The sequence below is a fragment of the Acanthaster planci genome, linkage group LG03 (assembly GCF_054643075.1).
Source record: "Acanthaster planci isolate LZ-2023a linkage group LG03, COTS_SCS, whole genome shotgun sequence".
NCBI lineage: Eukaryota > Metazoa > Echinodermata > Asteroidea > Valvatida > Acanthasteridae > Acanthaster > Acanthaster planci.
Genome location: NC_141779.1, coordinates 23,924,644 through 23,947,362, shown reverse-complemented (window position 1 = coordinate 23,947,362; position 22,719 = coordinate 23,924,644). Strand labels below are relative to the sequence as shown.

General features: G+C 38.4%; 1 protein-coding gene across 15 annotated transcripts in view; it reads right to left on the bottom strand.

The window, feature by feature from the left end:
• The window catches only part of LOC110991109 (A-type potassium channel modulatory protein DPP6-like), a 126,187-nt gene that overhangs the window by 64,949 nt on the left and 38,519 nt on the right, over positions 1 to 22,719 (bottom strand). For 2 of the 15 annotated variants that reach the window (XM_087134678.1, XM_087134682.1), the window contains exon 1: positions 18,803 to 18,978. The exons of 11 other annotated variants lie outside the window; for them this stretch is intronic. In XM_087134678.1, the coding sequence (XP_086990804.1) occupies positions 18,803 to 18,874 (72 nt within the window). In that variant the 5' untranslated portion in view covers positions 18,875 to 18,978. Of the gene's footprint in view, positions 1 to 2,042; positions 2,067 to 12,956; positions 13,474 to 18,802; positions 18,979 to 22,719 lie in introns of those variants that run through there. 2 more of the 15 variants (XM_087134677.1, XM_087134688.1) reach the window with 2 other exon arrangements.

Sequence of the window (22,719 nt, the reverse complement as noted above, 5' to 3'; positions counted from 1 at the left end):
GCAGATGGAGTAACAAAATATGAACTATAATCAAATTAGTTGTCTTTTACTGCACTTTATTAACTCTCGCAATTCCATGAACTGTGCCCAAAATGGCATAAAGAGAGGCTGTTTGAAAATTTCCACTGTCAGTGATTTTGACTGGTGTTTTCTTTTTGTCCACACTCATTTTTTTTAAAATCAATTACTGTTACTTGTTTTGCTTTCTGCCTAAGTAAAAAGATTAACATCAACATTTAATACCTCTATTAGGGTGCCCTTTCATTGCTGACAATGAAATAGTGGGCATGGGTGTCACCGTGGGGTAAAGCTCGTTTGAGGTACAAAAAGAGGGTAAAGTTCCAATCCCTGCCAAGCTAACAACCACTGACAGAGGAAAAGGGTCAATTCTGAGGTGTTTTCACGTCGATTTAAGATTTGATTTCCCTTTCTTTCTTTTTTCATTTCTTTGCCAGCCCCCTTTCAGTGCCTGCCCTTTGCATTTCCTCTACAATGCTCACACATAAAGAATATCAACTTTAATTACGTTTTACCCAGTTTCAAATGGCTAAACAGGGTCAAACCAACCAACATACAGACAGCTCTGGAACAAAAGCTAATTCACAATTTCATTAATTTCCAAGTTAACTGGAAAGGATGAAAAAAGAAGATGCAGAGCGAAATTCTTGAGTGAAACTGACGGAAACACCAACTAAAATCCCTTACTCTAATTGTTAGTGCAAATGCTGCATTAAAATCAATGTAAGCACTCGTCTTGATACAAGTCTTTACAGCTACAGGCAGTTCATTTGCTCAGTGTGCATGTACACGTTGGCTCTACTGTACTTTCTGTGAGCGCAAATCCATCGGTTACCTAGCAACCAAGATAAAAATATCCCCTGACAGATCGCTCCATCCCGTGATGACAGGAAAGATGGCAGCAGATGTTGAAACTTTGCTGGAGGACTCCTTTCAACAATGTCAACAGTTTATCATCACAGAATTACCATGTAACTATAGACAGTGGTTGCAACTGAAAAGCCTCACACCTGTTCCAAAAAAGTTTGAATTGATGGTTTTGATGGTTCCGTCTTTCGCAGCATATCAAAATAGCATTGGTAGATTAATCTGTTCAAAATCTGGAGGTAAAATGACTCAAAAGGACCTGGAAAAGATGGATAACTCACTGGTACTTAAAAAACAAGGGTTTTTTATTACTACAGAATCAGTTTGAAGTCATTATGACATCACTTTGGATTTTGCATTCTAAGAACACATTGAACAGACCAATCATCTTTAATGATGACTCCCTGTCTTCTGATAACTCCAGAAAAATAACTGTTTCAGTGATATCATTCATGCAAAAACCTTCACAAATTGAATCTTGAGGATACATTTTTTGTTCAGCAGATGTAATACAAAGAATGCAAAAAAATTTAGGGATAAATCAAAAGTGACAGGATGGCATCATCCTGACGTTTCTTCAATTTTCATCTCTCACCCCAACTCAGAAACTGAACTCTGGTATGTTTACATGTACATGTATATACCAGTATATATGTGTAAGGTATGTTAAAAACAGCTTAAAGATGTCATATAACCACTGACGATATTCTTTTTAAGAGAACGGTCAAAACGTACATGTATGCTAATATATTTTTTAAATAATAATTCTTTAAAAAATTTACACAACGTCATCGTGAGGTCACCACAAATATCATGTATAATGGTACGTACATGACACATCAGGGGCAAGACATAAGCTTACCTAGAATTAAAAGTATCTCACCTTTAGGTCCTGGGATACTAGCATGCAAAAACTTCAACTCAGTGGAAATATCCAATCAGGTTCAAAGGTCAATGGATGAACCAGGAATCATTAAAGGATAAATCGAGGTTTCTCATACTGTACATGTACTTATGTCTGCAATGCATCTATAGATACTTTTGTAGAATACCAAATAAGAAATATACCAAATAAGAGATACTGTCAAGTTTTTGTAGAGTTACAGGACTACTGTGTATCATTTCTCTACTACTCTAGAGTTTTATGCAATACATACCGAGATCATGATGGCATTTTTCCGTCTGAGTACCGTAGCCTCTCTACTTAACCTTTTTTGTTACTTTGCTGATGTTCCCTGTTATATGGTGTTTGATACGTGTAACTACACCACCTGCCCTTTTGCAATTACAGTGCTGTGCTGTAATACCATACCAGTAAGATTTACATCCATTAATGTTCATGTATGAAATATTGTAACTCTGTTGTTGTGTTAAAAGCTTTGTTTGTGGGTGAAATAAATGAAACTTTTCGGCATTCTCGTTGCATAAATGGAATTGAATGACAAAGAAACAAGCAATACATTCTCCATATGCTTGTGCCCACAGGAGAACTGAACCAGTGAAATGTCAGTTAATGTTTTTCTGGCATGATATTCAAACATGTTTTTGATGCTAAAAGAAAAATTGCCTTCACACATCTCTTTTAAAGGACATCAGTCACCATAGGCTGAAAATGAACATGATGGGTCAACGCAAGATTAATAAGATTCAAATCCTGATTCTGGTTGGCCAATACAACATTAGTTCATTATAATTCAAAATCACAGTCCAAAAAAAGTGGTGTTCAAAGACGGGATTCTAATTCTCTTAAGATTTTATTAGCTCTATTAACGATATGAAAAAAATTCACTTCTTTTGGTCGTAGTCTTTCTTAATCCTACATGGTGTAATTAGTGTTCTTAGTTTTAAATAAAACTCCAACTAAAGTGCTAAACTTGTGCACTGGCCAGAATTAGAGCATGTGAACTACCAACCTACAAATGTGTTTATTAGAAAAAGATTAGAAATCATTAGATTGTAAAAATCCAATTACTTAAAGATAAAATACATGCATGTACAGTGTATGTGTACAGCGGCTACAGTCAAGTATACATGTAATAGATCTACACAAATAATCTTGTCCCATGAACAGTGCTTCTCTGCACTCCAAAGCCTGGCTACATTTCACCACTAGAGGGCAGCATTATTTCCCATTGGCAGACCACCTCCAAAAAATTTGATATTATGGTACCAAGGAAAACACTTCCAGCTGTAACCAAGAGAGGGAGCTATATCAATAGGCCAAAGCTGTCACAATCAACAGACCAACATAGAGTGCACTGTTGATGACAAATGCATGAATACACATCACACACATACATGTAGTTGTCGAAAAAAAAATTTCCTGTTGATGGTATACTGTGACAAGGAAATGGTTCTGAAAATACACTTAAACATACGGCTGCCACATATAATTTTAATGATAAAACAAATCTGAACAAAAGAAAGAGATCTTTGCAAAGCTTAAGCTTCCTTCTCATTCAACAACCTCATAAGTACCTCAAGTGGACAGCCATGATACTTAGAATTCGACCCATAAATTGTTACATGTACATCACAACCCCCAATCCACAAGTAACAATGTCAACAGTAAATCACTACCCTCGAGTTGTACCAATTTGGAATTGTGTACATGCATAAAGGCATGCCAAAGATGAAGGAGACTGATTCGCCTTCAAATTAAACCAAATTAATTTTATGGATTATGGTTTATTTAACTTCAAAATCACATTACAGCCCAAAGTTTCCATTATGTGAAATTTGAAACAATTTTCAATATCTCAGAAAATGAGGGACTGAATGTAAAAGTAAGTGTTCTCCAAGTTCTAAATTTTAAACTTGATGGGGTCTGAGTAAACAGAAGGGGGGGAAGCCTTCTTCAACAACCCCCCTCCCATTTTGAATTTAAGCTTTAGGTTTAGTGCTGGGTATGTTAGGGGTTGAGTTTTCCCCTGTACATGTACAATTTGGCAGTACTTTTAGGCATTTATAGACAGGATTTTTGGGGGGGGGGTGTTGTGTTCTTTGGGTTTTTTTTCATCTAGATACAGTGGGGAAGATGAAATGTTCAAGTTTGTGTTCACGTACATAATACAGGTATCCAATATTTCAAACCTGGCAGCCAGATTTTAAAGTTTGGTGGCTTCTTTTCTTACATGGTTGGAGAAGTGTGTCAAATACAGTACACAGCAAATGACAATGGGAATTTTGTGAAAAGATTTCCTTTTCACAGCCACATCTGCATTTCATAAGGCATGAAAACATTTTCCTACTTGAGTAAAAGGCACAAAAATATTTAACCACTAATGTGAAAAGGCAGGAAATTGTTTTCCCACTTGCCTGAAAGTTGCGAAGATGTTTTCCACTGAAAGAAAAAGCGTGAAATTGTTTCCCCAATGTGAAAAGTTGTTTGCACATTTTGTAAAATGAAAATGATAAAAGTGTGAAAGGACTTTCCCCTTCCCAGGTTAACTTTCAACAGCAATGTACTGAACAGTACATGAAAGTTCAAGTCTATTCACTTTACTTTTTTCTCTCTCTTGCAAAGGAAATACAACTATGCAGGTAGAACAGAAGCAATTTTTAAAAGTGGACTGTACCCTGCTTCTCTAAGGAGTGGGGAAGAGGAAGTGTGCCTCACAGGTATATCCTCTCTCCTACTTGTCGCCAACTGCCTTTTTTTCTTCCAGATTACATTTTTCACAGGCATGCATCACACCCATCCCAAGAGTCCCTAAAAGCCTTAGGCTGGTTCACACTGCAGGCAAATACAAAAGCAAAGTCAATTTGACGTTACAAAACATTTGCAGCCAAATTTGCTTGAGTGGATGTGTTCAACTTTTGCCAATTTACAGTGGGGTTATTCGATTTGGCTTCACAATTCTGCATTTGTGTTCGTTCTCGACCTCAGGTTACCTTAAGGCTGCAGCACTGAGAATCTGTACCCTGAAATTCTCTTGGACTTTTCAGCGGACCCTAGCTCCCTGACACTTGAAATTTGCGCTTGAAATTTGAGCTGATACTTGGTCCTATTAACTTGGAACTCTCTGACAGTCGTACATGTAAATCTGTCCCTGGTGTTAAATTACTTCAGCTTTTGAGTTATTGTTTTTCTATTCCTCCAATCATCAATCAGTTTGACAAAGAACTTTTTTTCCTCACCTTCCACCTCTGTGGCCCAGGTTCAAATCCCACACTGACTAACAGACTTACAGGTTGGGTTTTCTGAGGGTTTTCCCTAGAACATTTTTCAAGGGATTTCCTGCCACCTCTGAAAACGAACATTTCTTCATTGTCTGTCCCCTCCGGGTGCCTAGGGAGAAGAGTTCATTGCTAAAACTGGAAGGGCTCCCCAGGTTGAATACAAAATGATGAATAAATAATTGATTTTATAAAACATAAATCAAAATTCACGCGTGATGAAAAGTGACTTCTGCACTACAGGTACATGTCCTTGTTCAACTTCAAGAAAAATTGGATTTCATAGCCCATGGAAGATGCATTGCTCCGTTCAATTCAAATCCTGTTGCATTGCTGCAAGACCAAAATACCACCATTAGATGGATCACCCACTGGATCAACGCAATGCTCCCTGACACCCGACCGTCGAGTGTTGACCTGTGGTAAGTTTCATTCAACCCTCGCCTGTCCTCTGGACCCAATAAGGTAATTATAAGCTTCACGCATGTGTTGTCATTGACCACTCAGATGAAAGAAATTGCTAGAGGGATGAAAATGATGATGATCAAAATAATCTGTGAAGTCGAGAGCTGATCCCAGTTCTTTTTTTTTTCTTGAAAGTAGGCCAGCAGTGAAATAGCTAACCACTGACATTTCGCATAAATTCAGATCCACGGTGGATCAAAGGGGGGCGGCAATGGGGCCACACCCCCTAAAAAGAAGCCTGACTTTTTTCTTTATTTGGGAGGGATGATGACAATCCATTTTTTGTGGGAGGAGGATTCTTTTCCCTTAGCCTTCCTTCCAAATGGGTGTAAAAGACCCAACAATGTAGCCTCAACTGTCACAAAGACACAGGTTTACATGAAAAATTCCAATTTTTAGCTCCTCCCCCCAAAAACAAGTTCAGCCCCCTGAAAACGTAGTTCTGCATCTGCCCTTGTTAATGTCGTGATGAATTTCATCTTGATTATAAATGAATTCTTGTATGCATTACAAAGGTAATGGTGTTGCCTAAAAGTTTGTCCTGCTTTGGAAAAATCTGTGACAGATACTCGAGCAAGTCAGGTTCCTGTCTGAACCCAAGGCCAATTATGGCAAACAAGTACATGTACCTACATTCTTGAAGTCAAAGCTGCAACGAGCAGACATCTTGGACTAAGACTACTCATTTCAGTGTGAACTTGTATTTAATCTTGCCAAGAGACAAGTCTGAATTAGGTACATATGCGGGAGTCTCATCAGGCACCGGAAAAACCCGTAAGGTAAAATCCAGTTTTGCTTCTTGGATTTTTGTGCGTGTTTTCTTTTTCTCCCAGTTATAGACTGAGTCCCATGTACCCAGAGTCTACTTTTCTACAAGTGACTGCTTCAGACTCGGACAAGGAGTCAACTTCAATCACTGACTTGTCAGCTAAATCCCTGGTATCCCATTCCTCATAACAGATGTACAGTATCCTGCAACACAAAGAAGATGGCGACCTGCTTCCGTCATGTACATGTATCTCAGGCATGCCCAAGGCATAGAAAGAATCAGCGTACCAATCTTGCATTTATGGTATCTTTGACAAAATAATTTTGTACATGACAACATACTCAAACCCATTAACATCCATAATTACTGGTTTGTGTATCTTGCAATACTATTTACGAGTCCACACTATGTGTACACCAACACAACGAGCTTGAGTATGACTCAGTTTTCTTGCTTTCATTTTCTTAATTGCACCAATAAGACAGTTATTTAGCCCAATTCCCACTCACGTCTTCGACCCTAAACATGGGGGGCGCTTAGTTTACCGCATAGTGTTAATGCACTTGTACCAACTAGAGACTCTTGTATTTTTAAGTGAAGCAAAGCACCCACAATTTATTGTATATTTATTCAAAAGAGGAAGTGGAATTTTCTTCATTCATTCCACTTCTTTTATTTAATGTTGGAGATATGTAGAGAAAACAAATAAACAAGCAATATCAACCGATCAAAATAAAACTTGTAAACTGGCGGTAAATCTCAGTTCCGTACCCAAGTTTTTCTTGATATTTTCTGGATAGGGAGGTTTTGAGGACCACTTTGAGGTTTTGTGGCTAGGTTCTCCTTAAATCTGTTGAGTGAGGATGGTCCCTGTAACGCCACAGAAAGGCTTGGCCAGTATGGGTGCAATGTACAAGTATGTGTATGGCACAAACACACTCACCACAACTGACGAACTTAATCAGTTATTGTTATCCATCAATTTCTATCATGAAGCTATTCAACATGTCAGCACAGTGGAAAAGATTAATCTATGAACTAGTCCGATTTCACACAATTGTGCCACACATGGTGTGACATATGACAGAGAAGCTTATGCAATAAATCTTCATGGGGAATACATATTGCTGTCTATGACCAAAAACACAGGTAGGAGTTCAAACTATGGCCAGGTGTGGGAGGTGGGGGATAACAGGTTGGCAAGATAAATGTTCTGAAAATAGGACAAAGTTTAAGTACAGTTTTAAGAGACTTTGCTCAAAATTGGTCAATTTAAAAGTCTGTTCAATTATTTTAATATTGCAAATTCAGCAGACAGAGGAGGGGTTTATTCTGAATTTATCCGATACAGCCTCCAAGACCCAATTCAGATCATGAACCAAATTTCAAGGAGGCCAAAAACTTATGCAACATTTTATAGCCTTTTGAGAGTTGAAGCAAGACTTTGGCGATTTTTCATGATTTCTCAAACATTTTTTGCTTTTCCCTGGATCCACCCCAAGAAACATCTAGAATCTTTTTAAGAACCACTCTTCTGCAGCGTGGTAATATGGACGAAATGTTACTGTCTCTTTTGTTTGGAGCAAGTTAACCTTGATATCTGGTAGTTTATAATGTCAAACCATAGTCAAACTGAGGTATACAGTTAAAATAGAACAACTACGTCATCATTCTTTTTACAGTTTTATCTCCTTGACACTGATTAATTAGAGGCTCATACTGACCATGAGGTCCAAACGAAATTGGTATTTATCCGTAATGATCATTCTCCGCAAAGCTTCATTTAAAGTACCTAGCCTCGGCCCCTACGGTATATGACTTCCGGGTCTGTGCCAGTCACGCTCAAGAAATTCCAAAAATACTCCAAGAGTACGAACTGATATGAAACATGTGTCGGCTGTTTACAGTGAGGATAGAGTTCCCTGGTCAGGAAATCATCACTGGTCATCGGTCAATGGCATGTGAATAAGTCAAGATTTAGACATGTACACATGTACGTGTGTATACACCACAGGGCTAGATGTACATGTACATGTTACATGCACACATGTAACGGTATGCTTGCAATGGGCGCTACATACTCAGACAACCCCTCTCCCCCAAAAAGAATTAAACTGCTTGTCAATGAAATAACCTATTACAATACATGTACCTGTACAATTGAGACCCCGTTTCACAAATTACAATTCAAGAAAAGCAAGAGTTGATTAACTGCAATTCAGAATTCCCATGGTCAATGGGTTGACCTAATTTTAGCTTCTGGGAATGTTTTTCATCTAGTAAAGTTCAAATACAGTTTGTTGGTACAGTCATGTTCTGTAGCCTTGAAGCTACCGGTACCATTAGTAATTTTTTGATGTCGTGAAATGAATTCCTTCAAAGGTTGCTCTATCTTTTTTCAAGCAGTCTAATGACCAACGGTGATAAAAACTGAAGAAAGGCTCATAGTTATAACCTTGGCCTTACAAAACCTCTAAATTTAATGGAATTTTGCAGGACTTAGGTGACAGGTTAGAAACCCGCAATCTTGCGGAAATATAAAAAATTCTTAAAATGCAATTTTCAATTAAGAGTGATAAATTTTACGAACATTCAATCAAGTTTTTTGTCGTATTATTTTAATTTTGGTCTTTTTATTTACGGATCTTTTAAAACTCTTCTGGGGGGGGAGGGGAATGACAAGAAGCTCCTCCTCATTGGCAAAGAAGAGACAACCTGACGCAAAGTTTTTAATCATGCCCTGCGCACACAGAGACGGGCACATTCTAACCAATATTGGTCCCACATGCTCAATGTCTTCCATGGCAAGTTTGCACGAACCTGTTTGTACACGTGGTCATTCCCTACCAAAGAGATGTTGCTGCTGCCGTCTTGTGTTCCTGCACATAAGTGCATGGGTCGCCCCATACACACCTGCTTGATTATTATATAAATACATATCACGCCTGAATATACGTAAATCCCCATCACCTGACCGGCTTTGCCCAATGGAATGGAACATCCCACCTGTCATCTCAGGAAATCATTAACATTTCACTCATACATGTAGATGATAGAGGAAATAACATGAATCGTGGGGCAAATGTAGAACAGTGTTTTTAACAAGGGCCGGCAAAGTTCATTGCCACTGCTGACGACATGTCCGACATATGACGCCCTTGTAATTAAACTTACTGAAAAATGATCCCAAATGAAAACACAGTATCTAATCAAAGTTTGTTTTCAGAGCTCCTGCTGTACACATTGTGTACTGTGCACACACACTGCTGGTGAATTTCATTTGAAGATGAAATTTGAGTTTTACTTCCAGCACGGACAAATTTTGAGGGGGAAGGGAAAACAAGAAAAACTTTATACTTGAATAACACTTCAGGACTTATCTGCAGGAACCTATTCAAACAGGAAATAAGTGGCATTTTAAATGGGAAAAATGAAACATCCAAGAAAACCCTAGGAAACTGAAAAGAAAAAGATCACTACTAGTCAAGATGGATTTGGTTCATTAAAAGGAACAACAAAATTCCAAGCTTAAGCACGTTGCTAACTTGGGATGCATACCGTTGGAAGAATACATGTGCAAGAAGTCACTTTGAACATTTCATGTAAAGTGAAAGATTCGTTTGACCTTTCCCTCTTCAAAACAGATTCTAACTATTCTCACTTTCTGTTTGTGCCCGATGCTGTTTTTGTACAGGTCGGACAATACAACAAGTCTTAAATTTCATTGCACAGAGCAGCGTCCAAACGATAGCCCAACAATGCATTCAATCTTGTCTCAAAGAAGTCTGCTGACTCTGATACATATTGATCAGCGTGCAATCCCTCGGGGTTAGCGGATGACTGAAAAGTACTGTAACTTTAGCAGACTTGTCTTTCAAGTCAGACGTTGGATGCAACAAGGAAAACGTGAAAGTGCACAAAAGTCTTCTGCTAAACATCAAGAATCCCTCCGTTTTACTGGATTCAAATGATGACATCTAACATTCATGGCCACAATGAATCAAACAGAGTCCAACGGTTGATACATTTTGCTGGATTTTGCTGATTTCAGTTTTCAGCAGTTGGGTAATGCAGGAGTCAGTCAGCTGACAAGATCAAGATGAATATATTTTAATTTTAAAAAAGGAAAAAAGAGAAAAAAAGGAGCCTCTGCAGGTAATATGTGGAACTTTGTATTTTCCCAAGGTGAAGATAGAAAACAGAACACATGTACTCCATGCAACACCGCGCAGGATAGTTTTCTGTGACACGAGATAAAGTTGTGAAACAACAAAGCTTAAGTATGTTAGATTCTGCAGTTTGGGAGATCTGTACATGTAGGCTGAAGCTGATAATTTAAAATCAAAACAAATACAGAAATACTTCCATTCCAATTAAAAATAAACCTGGAAATAGATGTACATGTATGCATTTTACAAACTCTTTTTCTAAATTGAATTCACCTGCTATTATACAATTTGCTCAGTGAGAACAATTCTGCATAATATACATAGGTACTTGTACATGTACATGTACAGCAACTCAAGAAGAAATTGTTGCATGGAGAACATATGGGATGTAACCTTCAAAGGAAACGACAATAGAGTACATGTACCGGTGCATGGCATTAAAATGCTTATTGGTGATTCAAATTAATTAAAGGTCTCTCAAAGGTACCATTTGAGTGACGCAGATGTCCCATTTGTCCCCCAACCAAGGGCAAATGCATGTTTGTCTAACCTTTTCAAAATTACAAAAAACTACAAAGGGATAATTGAAGATGAAACGGCCAAACCAACCGTAGAAATGTCTCCAATTCATCTGAATGTACCGGTATAGAGGAAACCCCCAAAATAGAAGCACAGAGGGCTGTGTCACAAATACTGAAAAAGTGTCATGCTACCCAGGCTAAAGCCCATTGAAAGACCTGATGTGTTGGCTGGATTTCAAGAACAACCCTACCCAAAAACGTATTCATTCATGAACTTTAAGCTGGTAGATTCCCTGAGGTTAAAATCAACAAGCGCTAACAGTCCCAGAACGCAATACTTTTAATTGTTTACATTGGCTCACCCTGAGATGTTCCTACAAGTAACAATATTTTTAGTCAGTCACCTCACTGAATTGACGTACTTCCCCATGAGAAACACAACAGTTGCAGGCTTGCACAAAGATAATGGGTGTACATAACCAATACCAGTACATGTAGTCGTACATGTCGAGTACCAGTACAATACCAGTACGTGTAGTCGTACATGTCGAGTACCAGTACAATACAAGTACATGTAGTCGTACATGTCGAGTACCAGTACAATACCAGTACATGTAGTCGTACATGTCGAGTACCAGTACAATACCAGTACAAGTACATTTATATGTAGTTTGCCTCCTCTACTTGTGTATATTGCTATACATTTGTACATGTAACAGTGGAGTACCAGAGCTACCGTAGGGTACATGTACAACTGTACATCCTGCTCACTCTGATTCCAATTTCTAAATCTACACGTCCTTTTAAAGAAAATATTATACAAGTACATGTATATACATGTAAGTCTCACTTTACAGTAGTTATTTTATTTATTTTTTTTGAGAAGAGGACCTTACTCTCACTTTACATAATTCACAAGGAGATTTTTATGCAGACAGCAGACAAGACTAGGACATGAACAAGGAGGCAATAAAACTCACTCCAAATCAGATGTCATGCCTGTGCAAGGAAACGGTTTGTCAAAATGAAATTCCCGTGAAGAAATGGACCCACACCTTATTGCAAACGTTCCATGAATGCACATGAATTAAATGAAAGCAAGAAGGAAATGTTCCGTGCAAGCACCAATCTTAAGCTTGAAATATTCCACTCAGTAAATATACGACTGATCAAACCAAATACCTGGCATGTACCAGTACTTGACTTGGATTCATGCATGAATAGTCTGACATAACAGACACCCTGTATACATGTACATAAAATTCATGCATGCATGCATTCATATACCCGTTACACTGAAACAATATCTATTGGTGATGGATATCACGGAATTTATGTACTGGTACAAAAAATAGATCAGTTCTGCAATGGCTGTAAAGAGAACGCTGGAGAATATTTTGGATTGTTCACAAAGTTGTCAATTTACTACATGTGACTCCGCGGAAACACAACACCCGTCTGTTTGGAATGATACTTGCACAGGGTGAATTCAATGCTTCAAACTGACAGGCGAAACTTTCATTGGCACTCATCATAAAGTTTGTCATTGAGAAAACGCTGGGTGACCGCAAAGTGACAACTGTATTGGAAAGGTCAATACCAGTAACAGCTTATAATTATAAATTACACTTAATGTTCAATTAGAACACTGATCTTCCTGTACAAAAGTAAACCCTGACCCAGGTAAAATGTACATGTATGTGTACCCGCTACATGCCACTCCCTGGGCAAAATGAAGATAAAGAACCCGACTGTGCCTAGATTCAACCGGCGCATTTCCACAGCATGACACATTTACACGCAATACATAAATTACTGTAGGGACCAAATACGTCTTTTGCGTGTTGCCTAGCAATTGTTGTGGCAAAACAGTGGCACGCCTGTAATGCACTGCAAAACAAGGTTTGGGAGTGTGACAACATGTATTTTTGGGCACTCCAGGATTGACAAAGACACATTTATATTTACCTTTTCATCGGCACTATCAAGTGGGTCACTGCAACTCTCAGGATGAAACAACTCCATTTCAAATCTTGTCATGGACGCCGAAGTACATGTAGAGTAAAATTGCCTAATCTGCCGTCCACCCCATCCGAAAATGCCAGTTGGTGTGCACGTCAACAGAAATAATCTTGTTCTTCCATGATGGGTTTTTCTCAGTCAAACTGCTCTTTTTATATCTTTTCTTGTACCCCACAACAGGTGCATATCACACCCTGTAACACCTATGAGGAAAGTCCGTGCAGATGGTGTCCACACTAACAGATGTGCTGTTTGACGTTATCACGGAGCGACAAGCATTCTAGTTTGGCCATGTGCTCATTTTTACCCCCCACGGACCATTTTGAAAGTCTGCAGGAGGTAACGGTGATAATGCAACACAACTTGATTGAGGTACCGCTATGTTTGGGCGCCAGTCTTGTGAAATTACATCATACATGTATCTTATGCATGTTTACCGATCCTTACCAAAACAAAAACAAAAAAAAGGGAGGAAAAAAAAGCATCTGTACACATTCCCATGGAGATGTAAACAATGTACACACTAATTAAGGATGAATTAATTGTGACATGCAAAATGGCAACCCAAACAGAAAATTCTCTGATGAGGTGCGTATTGATTGATTCTGGTCCAATGCACACGTATTGATCAATAAAGCTTTGTGTATTGATCAGCTGGGTTTTGACGTCATTCAGGCTCTATTGTTACACGGATTCCATGTTAAAAAAAAAAGAAGACATTGTTGTTCACTCTGTCATGTGCTTCGATAACAGACAATGCAAAGCAATGAGAATCATGAGGTGACAGGTATTTGATATGAACAGACATGTACATGTATATATGCGTGGACCACTGGTTATCCAGCATCATGCAAAGGCAGCTAGGGAATAAGTATACATGTAATGTACTTATTCACTTATTTCAGAAAAATTGTAACCAAATCTGTATGATCATTTTTCACAAAATTAACCTCACTGTGCCAAATAATTGGTTGCTTGTTCATTTTTTTTTCAGTAACGTCTCTCCACTTACTCATAATACGCGAAAATGTTTTTACATTTCCAAGGCATATCGCACACACAGACTGGCCAAAGCTAACAGGATAAGCTATAACAAAAATAGAACGAGGTAATCTCCCCTTTAGGTAAGTTCAATGTAATGAAATCCAGCACTTCGCCGTTATCATCACAATATCTTTTTCAAAATCTGACCATCCTGTCAAAGTGATTACATTGCCATTTTTTTAAACATCCACGAGCCTAGATTTTGTTAAAATGTCTGTTGTAAGCATGAACACTTTACGCTATTGATTCTGATACCCGGGCATATATTGTACATGTACTTGTGTACGCGCATACATGCACTTGAATATCTCAAGAGTCTTAATCCACCTACCAGCCTAATTGTCTAGATTTCTTGATGCAAGACTATGGCCCACAGCAAGATCACAACCTTAATCCTTTCCCATCACACTCACAGACATCCCTCTCCCAACGGGCAAGCCGCTCCCAGCAGAACTGAGCCAAATTACCCTGCAACTCACTAGGGGCAGCCATCATTGCTGAGTACCACTGACTTGGCACCTGATTCCAGCATGCATACCAATTGATCTACAAAGCTCCACAGTTATCCAATCAGTTACGCTGTGTTACAGTTCTGGGAAGTCAATGAATTTGAAAACTAAAACCAAAAGCAAATAGACAACTAAGGGGTAGGCCACACAGCTTGAGCGGTGAATCTCGGAATAACTGACACAGATTGAGCTGGTGGATTTGGCCAGTTTTGACACCAGAAGCAAGGAGCGTACAACCCAGTTTGCAATTCCCCTCAGCTCTGATTTTTCACAGGTCAGTAAGATGATTCAACCACAGAGGACTTTCCCCTACCACAGGCTAGAAACCTTGATGACCTCTGGCTCCCAAAAGAAATTGATTGCGAACTATGTAGTGTGGCCATTACTGCATAAAATCATTAAGAAATAAAAATGAAGACAGCAGGGTCGCTCATCTATGCTTATCAGTTATTGTTAGGTTAATGATTGTGATGCCATCATACATTTCCCCAAAAAGTTTTCTTATATAAGAAAGTTATTCTTGAAAAAAGAAAATTAATCTTGTTTAAACAAAATGTTTAAGACAACACATTTTTGGTGAGAAAATATTTCTTGAAATATTGAGCAATTAAGAAAAGAAAAATTTTTTCTTCTTTTAAGAAAATTATCTGCTTATACAAGAAATCAATTCTCAGAAAAAGGAATTAAATCAAATTAAATTAAATTAAAGAAAACAGAGTTTTGGCACAAAAGTATTTCTGAAAATATTGAGCATTTAATACTACAAGTTAATGATTCCTCTTTTATGAAAATAACATTTTTGGTAAAACAGGTACATCTTTTCTTTAAGAAAAGGAATCTTGCTTCAAGAAAATATTTCAAAATCTTTCGATCAAAATAGAGGGTACTGTTTGGCGCTCTTTTTAAAGTTGTTCGGCATGTTCAGTTGCCAGGGACAAACATTTTCTCATTGTATTTCATCATTTTTATCCTGCCACAGGTATGCTCACTACCATGTTTGAATTTAGTTACCATAGATTTAGGATGGCTAGGCTTTAGAACCTAACTGTATCAGATGTTTTAAGATCGGAAAGATTTAAAAAACTGTATAAGGTTCAGATCTGCTGTTTAAAAATGTATAAATGTGTTGATGTATGTTTTACAGCACACATATTGAACTGTACATGCAAGCTTCACTGAGCATGTCCAATTGAACACTTCCTGTGCTCTTGTTGACAGCTGCACACTGAATGTGAAATCTGATACAAATCTAGACCTCAGAATTGTCATGAATAGAAGAATAAAAGTTAAGCATAGTGCTCAAAAGTAGGTTTGATGCATGATGAAATGATTCAAATCAAATGTCCCCAAGTCAATGAAAAGTACTATACCTGCTAATTTATGTTTTGGCCAGCCTTACTAAATTTTATTTTCATATGTGTATTTTCCACAATACCAATAAGCCACACCATATGTCAAACAGCTTTTAAGCACCTAATTTCTGGAAACAGAACATTGGCCTACCATACACTATGCAGCCATGTTAATTTGAAACCCAAAATGGCTAAGCTGATGATTGCAAGGAGTCAGTAAGTAACCAGATACATGTCAACTTGAAATGAAATAATGTTATTCACTATTTGTCATAATTTGTCGTGAAAATACTTGAAATTTAATCTTTGCATGGGAAGACCATTATTCTGCACACTTTTATGAAATCAACCCTGTCTTCAGAAAAGATTGTTCCATAGTAAAAAATCTGCATTTCCCCCAAGAATTCCCAAATTGGCATGATTAATATTTTACACATAGTTGAGAAATGTTTTGTTTTATAATATTGGAAACATTGTCTCCACTAATATTTAGAAACTGAATTTAGGAAAAACTCTTTCGGTTCTTTTTGAGTAAAAAAATCTCGCCAAGAAATTAGCTCTTGTACCATCCAAGAAAAGCACTGCGGATGGTAAGAAAACAGCCAACAAAAGACTTCTTCATTGCAAAAGAAAACACCTTTTCTTGTGTCATTCCCTCGGAAATTTCAATAAGAAAATTATTCTGTCAGATTTTCTTGATTAAAAGAATAAGCAAATTAAATCTCAAACCAGATTTTTTGATGAATGAGAAAAGGTATTGTGCCAATTTTCTTTGAGAAAGGGTAGGAAAAAATTCTTACTTCAGAGTAGTTCAATCAAGAAGAAACGAAATATGAAACAATAGTTTCTTAAAACAAGAAGTGATCAAACCAAAATATTTTGTGTCACTCCCTGGAAAAAAAGACTTGTTTCAATTTTTTTCTCCAAATAAGAAACCATTTTTGGCAATGTAGTGATGCGAGCTGTGACTGAAATATTCAACCAAACATTTCCCCGTTTGTGACCCGGTTGCTGGATTAGGTGACCCAGACATGATCAACTCACGACAGAAGGTCAAATGACAGGCCAGCGTGGAAGTTTATAACCATGATCATGACAATGACAACCAACAGAATGGATATTTCAATGTCTTCATCGAGAACCCTAACGGAGAAAAATATACACAAACATTTCCTGTTCCTGGTGTGAGGAACTTGGAGCTCAAAAAAGAGGCAGGTTATTATTGCTGTGATTAAAAACTACAGGAAGACTGAGAATAAAGTTCATCAACAGTTCAACTGTTCATGCCATATCTCCCCAAATCCAAAACAGGCTCCTAAAAACTGGAAGCCTTCCAAAGTTTCAACCTAAAAAATCACTGGTCCAGAAATGCACCTCGTTAAAGACCAAAGCATGCACTTATACTGACTTACATGTTTGTCTGAGCGGTAACTCACTTTTGTGTACACAAAAGCTACTGCTGTAAAAGATAAACATTGTTGAGTCGCAATAAGCTAGCCAAATATTTCAGTCAACTTCTTTAACAAAATACCCTGACTGATCATTGGAGACGACAAAGATTTCACAAAGAACAAACCTTCACGTCATCAGTGTTAATACCAGCACTGTGTCTGATGCGCAGCCCATACATAATACAACAGATATCCCAGCCGGCTGAGCTCATGAAGTCAATCGGGCGTTTGGGCAGATGTACCGTAGCAAGCATCAGATCCTGGCAAAATGCCACTTTGGTGACAATTTGGCCACAATTCCACAACTAAATTTCTGCATTTATTGACCGAAGCAATGAAATTTAAGACTGGGCTGAACCTCGTTGTGCTTCTCAGTATGATCGGACAAAGTACATGTACCATACAAGTATGTTTTGTTTTTATGAACTACGTAACAGTTGGATGGAAAAACGCATAAGGCGATTAAAATGCTACAAGAAAATGAACTGGTATAAATAGTATCAAATTCACCTGGTCGTGTTAAAGAACACAATACAATCTACAATGCGCTAACGATTATTTGATGAACGCCCTTTGATTGACGGGAAACAAAGAAAATTATCCAACTTCCGGAGACTGCTGGCTGAGTGTTCTCAAAACCCAACCCAGGAACTCTTGTCCTCAGCAACAACCCACGACACACTGTACACTGACCATACAGCTGCCTGATATATTTTCATTGGCTCCTCAGAAACAGATGTTAATTGCATAAACGAGTAAATTGCCAGCCCACCAATACATCCAATTAGTGCTTTGTTGACAGGCCAAGATGAGCAGATGCAGACAGGTGTATAACGGTAAACCTTACCCAATGATGCAAAGGCGTGATTATCTGCAACCCTTGACTCAGGCAAAAATATTAAGTGATTATCCATGCACTTGTGTGAACTTTAAACACTTACACAAAGCAAGCACATAACCAAAAACTGCAAAGCACTGTCCCCTGTACAGATTCATGTACTTGAACAGTTGTAACAGGAACCACACTGCGCATGTGCAATACATGTACTTAACCCTATTAAGAACTTCATTTTCATGCAGAGACCACTCCTACATTTCTGTAAATGCCAGAATGTAGCAAATGCCTGTCATGTAAATGTATTAGAAAAAAGCACCAGAATACTGCTTAGCACATTGTCAATTGTCTGGTTTAGCAGGTTTTTGATGAAAGACATCAATGGACGAACTCATGAACACTGTACAGATGATTTTCTTCAGAAGACTATGTACACGTAGTCCAATTTGACAAGACCACAAGTTGTACCAGAACACTGCTTTTAAGTACACATATACACAAGTATGTGTTCTATACATACACACACCCTAACCTACATGTACTTATGTGTACTAGATTGCCTAAGACAAATTCCAACTTTCTCAGAGAAATTCTAACTTACAATCTTCTGGACATTGCCAGTGGGAGGATCTTCTTCTTCCTTTTTCTCAATGTTCAAATTGTCATCCATCATTTTGCCCTCGGACTGTGTTTCTGTCACCACATCAGAGAGACTTTGTAGTTGAGACCAAACCAGCAGGACTGCTGGTAAACAGCGCAGGGCTGGGAACACAGTACAAGGCCACACACGACACCTACCTGTACTGTTCCCCAGCTCAGCCACTTTTTACACAACTATTATTTAGAGATAACAAAAGCCTGCATGGAGTTCAGTACAAGGCCTACCGGTACTCTATACATTTTTTTCTCCACTTCTTTTCCAAGCAAACTGTTGCCCGTTCCTCCACAGCCCTGGGCAATGCAAATGGATTTTTCCAAGTGTAACATCAACCCATACACAGAGAGGCTACATGTAGGGCAAACACGACTGGCTATGATAATAGTCATTTCTCTCTTGAGGGGAAAAGGCTCAAATGAGGCTGTTGTTATCCTCAATGTGCTGACTGCACAGTCCTACTAAATGTAAAAAAACTACATGAAGTAGAATAAATCAGGGATAAGTTTGAACTTAAAAGCACCAGCCCTTTCACTTTTAAGAATTGAAATTTAATTTTTTTATACTGAGCTGTTTGGCCCAGTATTTGTAAAGGTGCATACATGTAAATCAGTATCATAAATCAAAGAAAAAGAACAGTCAGAAAGTTCACCTCACATCTGTGGGCTTAATTACCAGGATTTTTTTTTGGGGGGGGGCAAAACTACTTGCTCGGGGGGGGGTTGCAGTCATCAACTAAGAATTGATAGAATATCGTAATGAGACGGAGTCAGGGGTTTTGTGTGATTCTCATCCCCTTACATCTCTTTCTTAATTTAATTCGATTTCTCTTCTTTTGCCTTGACAATTTTTAGGAGAGGGTAAACACCCTCCTTGCAACAGCTATGCTCACATTAATAGAGAGTCACAAGACAAAACAAACTGAAGCAAAAAACTGGTTCCAGGCCAGAGGTGAATCACTGCCTAAATGCAAATACCAGCTTCATTCTGGATTCGATGTCATAATGGTCTTAAACTTGGACCCTGGAATCAACAAGTTATCAAGGGTTAGAGGACTGTCAGTCTAAGAACATTAAGACCAAAGGCAAACATGCTTAAGTCTGGAGGCAAATTTGGACAAGGTCTTCATACTTATTGTTCATTGGACCAGCACAGACTACAGGTTATTACGGAGATCATAAGCCCTGGTCTACAACTTTGTTACATGCAAGTAGACGTGTACAGTGTAAAGCAGTGATGCAGGCCGGGACAATCCGTTCCAAGTAGGAACAAGAGGGTGTACTTTTACAGGCAATTAACAGTCGTTTGATGGGAACTCACCAAACATGCAGGTTTATGAATGTTTGGAATGGGATGTGCTTTGAGAACATGCGAATGTAACCAATCTAGGTTAGAGTGTACAGACTTCATCATATATTAGGCATGTACACGAGTGCCTTGTTAAAAAAGTTCCCACTAGCCTGTCACTCCTTTGCCGCTGAAGGTACGCTTCAATTCAAGGGGTATAACACTGTTCTTAATAATTGTGAAGTACGCTGCATCTTCTAGATGCAATCCTTCTAACTGGCTTTCTATTGGGAAATGAAGATACTTTCTGCAAATATCAGTTATCACATCAAATTTGCATTGGTTACTGTGGGTAGCAGTTACATTTGTTTGGATGTCACCAACTACACTGTAAATGTACAAAGAATTACAGCCAAGGTCTCACTGGATTGAGCACAGCAACAAAATCACAGCACAATAACAGGGTTTGCTATTTACCTGCAAACTGATGTTGATGCATTCAAGTAAAGAGATCTGACACAATACTGACAATAACAGGCAAGCAATTTTTGTTTGCTATTGACCAAGTCACTGCTTTATTACTGGTGGCTCATGGTAGAAACAAAAATAAAATAAAACTGACGGGTACAGTATGTTGAACACCCGGCTGCATACACGTATGTTGGAAATGCCAGTACAGTAGATTTATACACTTTCGGGTTAAATGTACAAGCCGTATATGACACCAAGCATATACCACAAATATACCAAGCATGATCACTATTCAACCACTAGAATCAGTGTATTTTTGATACACCCTCACTATTTTCATGTGACTTTTGAAACAGGTTGCATCCACTGATGTTTCTTGCCTCTTTTAAAAAATACATAAATGAATAGAACTGTATTTTGTTTTCAACATGTACCTGCATATATGCAGGAATACATAAGGTTTTTTTAGTTTAAGAAAGCAAAGCAACAATTTTCGTTGTTTGACAGGTATCTGTATGTGTATCAAACAGAAGCAAATATGGAAAAAGAAAACACAATGTATGTGTACATTTTAAATGCACAGTACCAGGCAAATATTTGTGATTTTAGAATTATCGATCCTCCAACAGATCAGCTGTACGTTTGACTTTTAATCAATGTGCTAAAAATCAGCATAGCTAGTGCAACTGTGTACAGTCAGGTATTAGTGCAGTTTCCTGTGACAGGCCTTCAACTATTAGCCGCACTATAAGCCCTCGCATCACCGAGCCGTGATGGATTTACAGAGAGTTCCCCCACTAGTAAACCGCCAGCTACGCCAATAAAGACGACACGCCCGGATGTTTTCTCAAGTCTCACTCTCAAGGGCTGAAGGCGACGAGGGGATGATCTTCCAGGGAGCAAGTCACATGCTTGACAGGGTTTGGCGTTAGGATGCAGCCTGCCGAGCGATGAGCATACCAGAGATACGGGGTCTGGGAGTGTGAGTATATGATTTGATCGTGTAGGGCATTTCCCATCACTGGAACATCGACCCACTTGAAGGTTACGCTCTGAGTGTCATTATGAAATCCTCCCCTCACGTAAGTTGTTACCCTGATGTTCAACCGAGGACATACACGTACATGTACACATATTGATTGACACTTCCACAATACATGCACTGCACATGTTTTGCATAGCTTACGTCAGACAGTCTCAAGGTCTTAAGATGAAGTTTGGGCAGGTAAAATCTGATTGACTGCTTCACTGAGGCACTTTTTTGAATGTGCAACTTTAGCACACTAGACAAACATCACAACTTTCTAAACTCTGACGCTATTCAACAGACCCCTTGTTAAATGCTAAATAATTTCAATTAAGTTCATACAACAAATTGTCATTCAAAAGGTTGCTGTAAATGTCATGTACCGGTAACTAGAAGCTTTCAGCAACAATTCGATTTAAAAAAAAGATTTTATATACAAATAAACCAAATACAGTAACTGCAGATACACGTATGCTGGCAGACTTTTTTGAAGCAAGAATACAGACAGCACAGTATAACTTTTTGAGTCACAATGGCTGAAGCCCATTCTACAACTACAAAAATGTTGTCTTCTTAAAAGTTTAGTGGCAGACCACAGATTTGCATTAATTAACCACTAGACGTTCTGTATAATTTCTCGCTCTCCTGTCAAATATACTCAGTACACGCATTTGCACCATTTAAATTTGTGCATCTGGAGTGTCGGGCTGTCCCCCTACACAGCAACAACTGTCAAACTCACTTGGTTCTGACAAGTAAATTGGATGACATTAAATCTACTAACAGCATCTGTATTGAATTAAATGTTGGTGATTTACATGGACTGTACAGGTGCTGATGCACCGCTGGCTGTACCGTGGCCTGTATAGCTACCAGTTGGAAACATGCTGGATTGCTGGCACTATAACCTCTAGACTGCACTGGAATTATTGCTGTATACACATACGTCATGGCTTCTACCAGTAGAATACTAGAACTTACCCACTTACCGCAAGGCACAGCTCTTCAAAATTAATCGTAACTACTGTATGCTCATTTTTGTCCTCTTTGGTCCATCACAGCTGTCAGATTAATTACC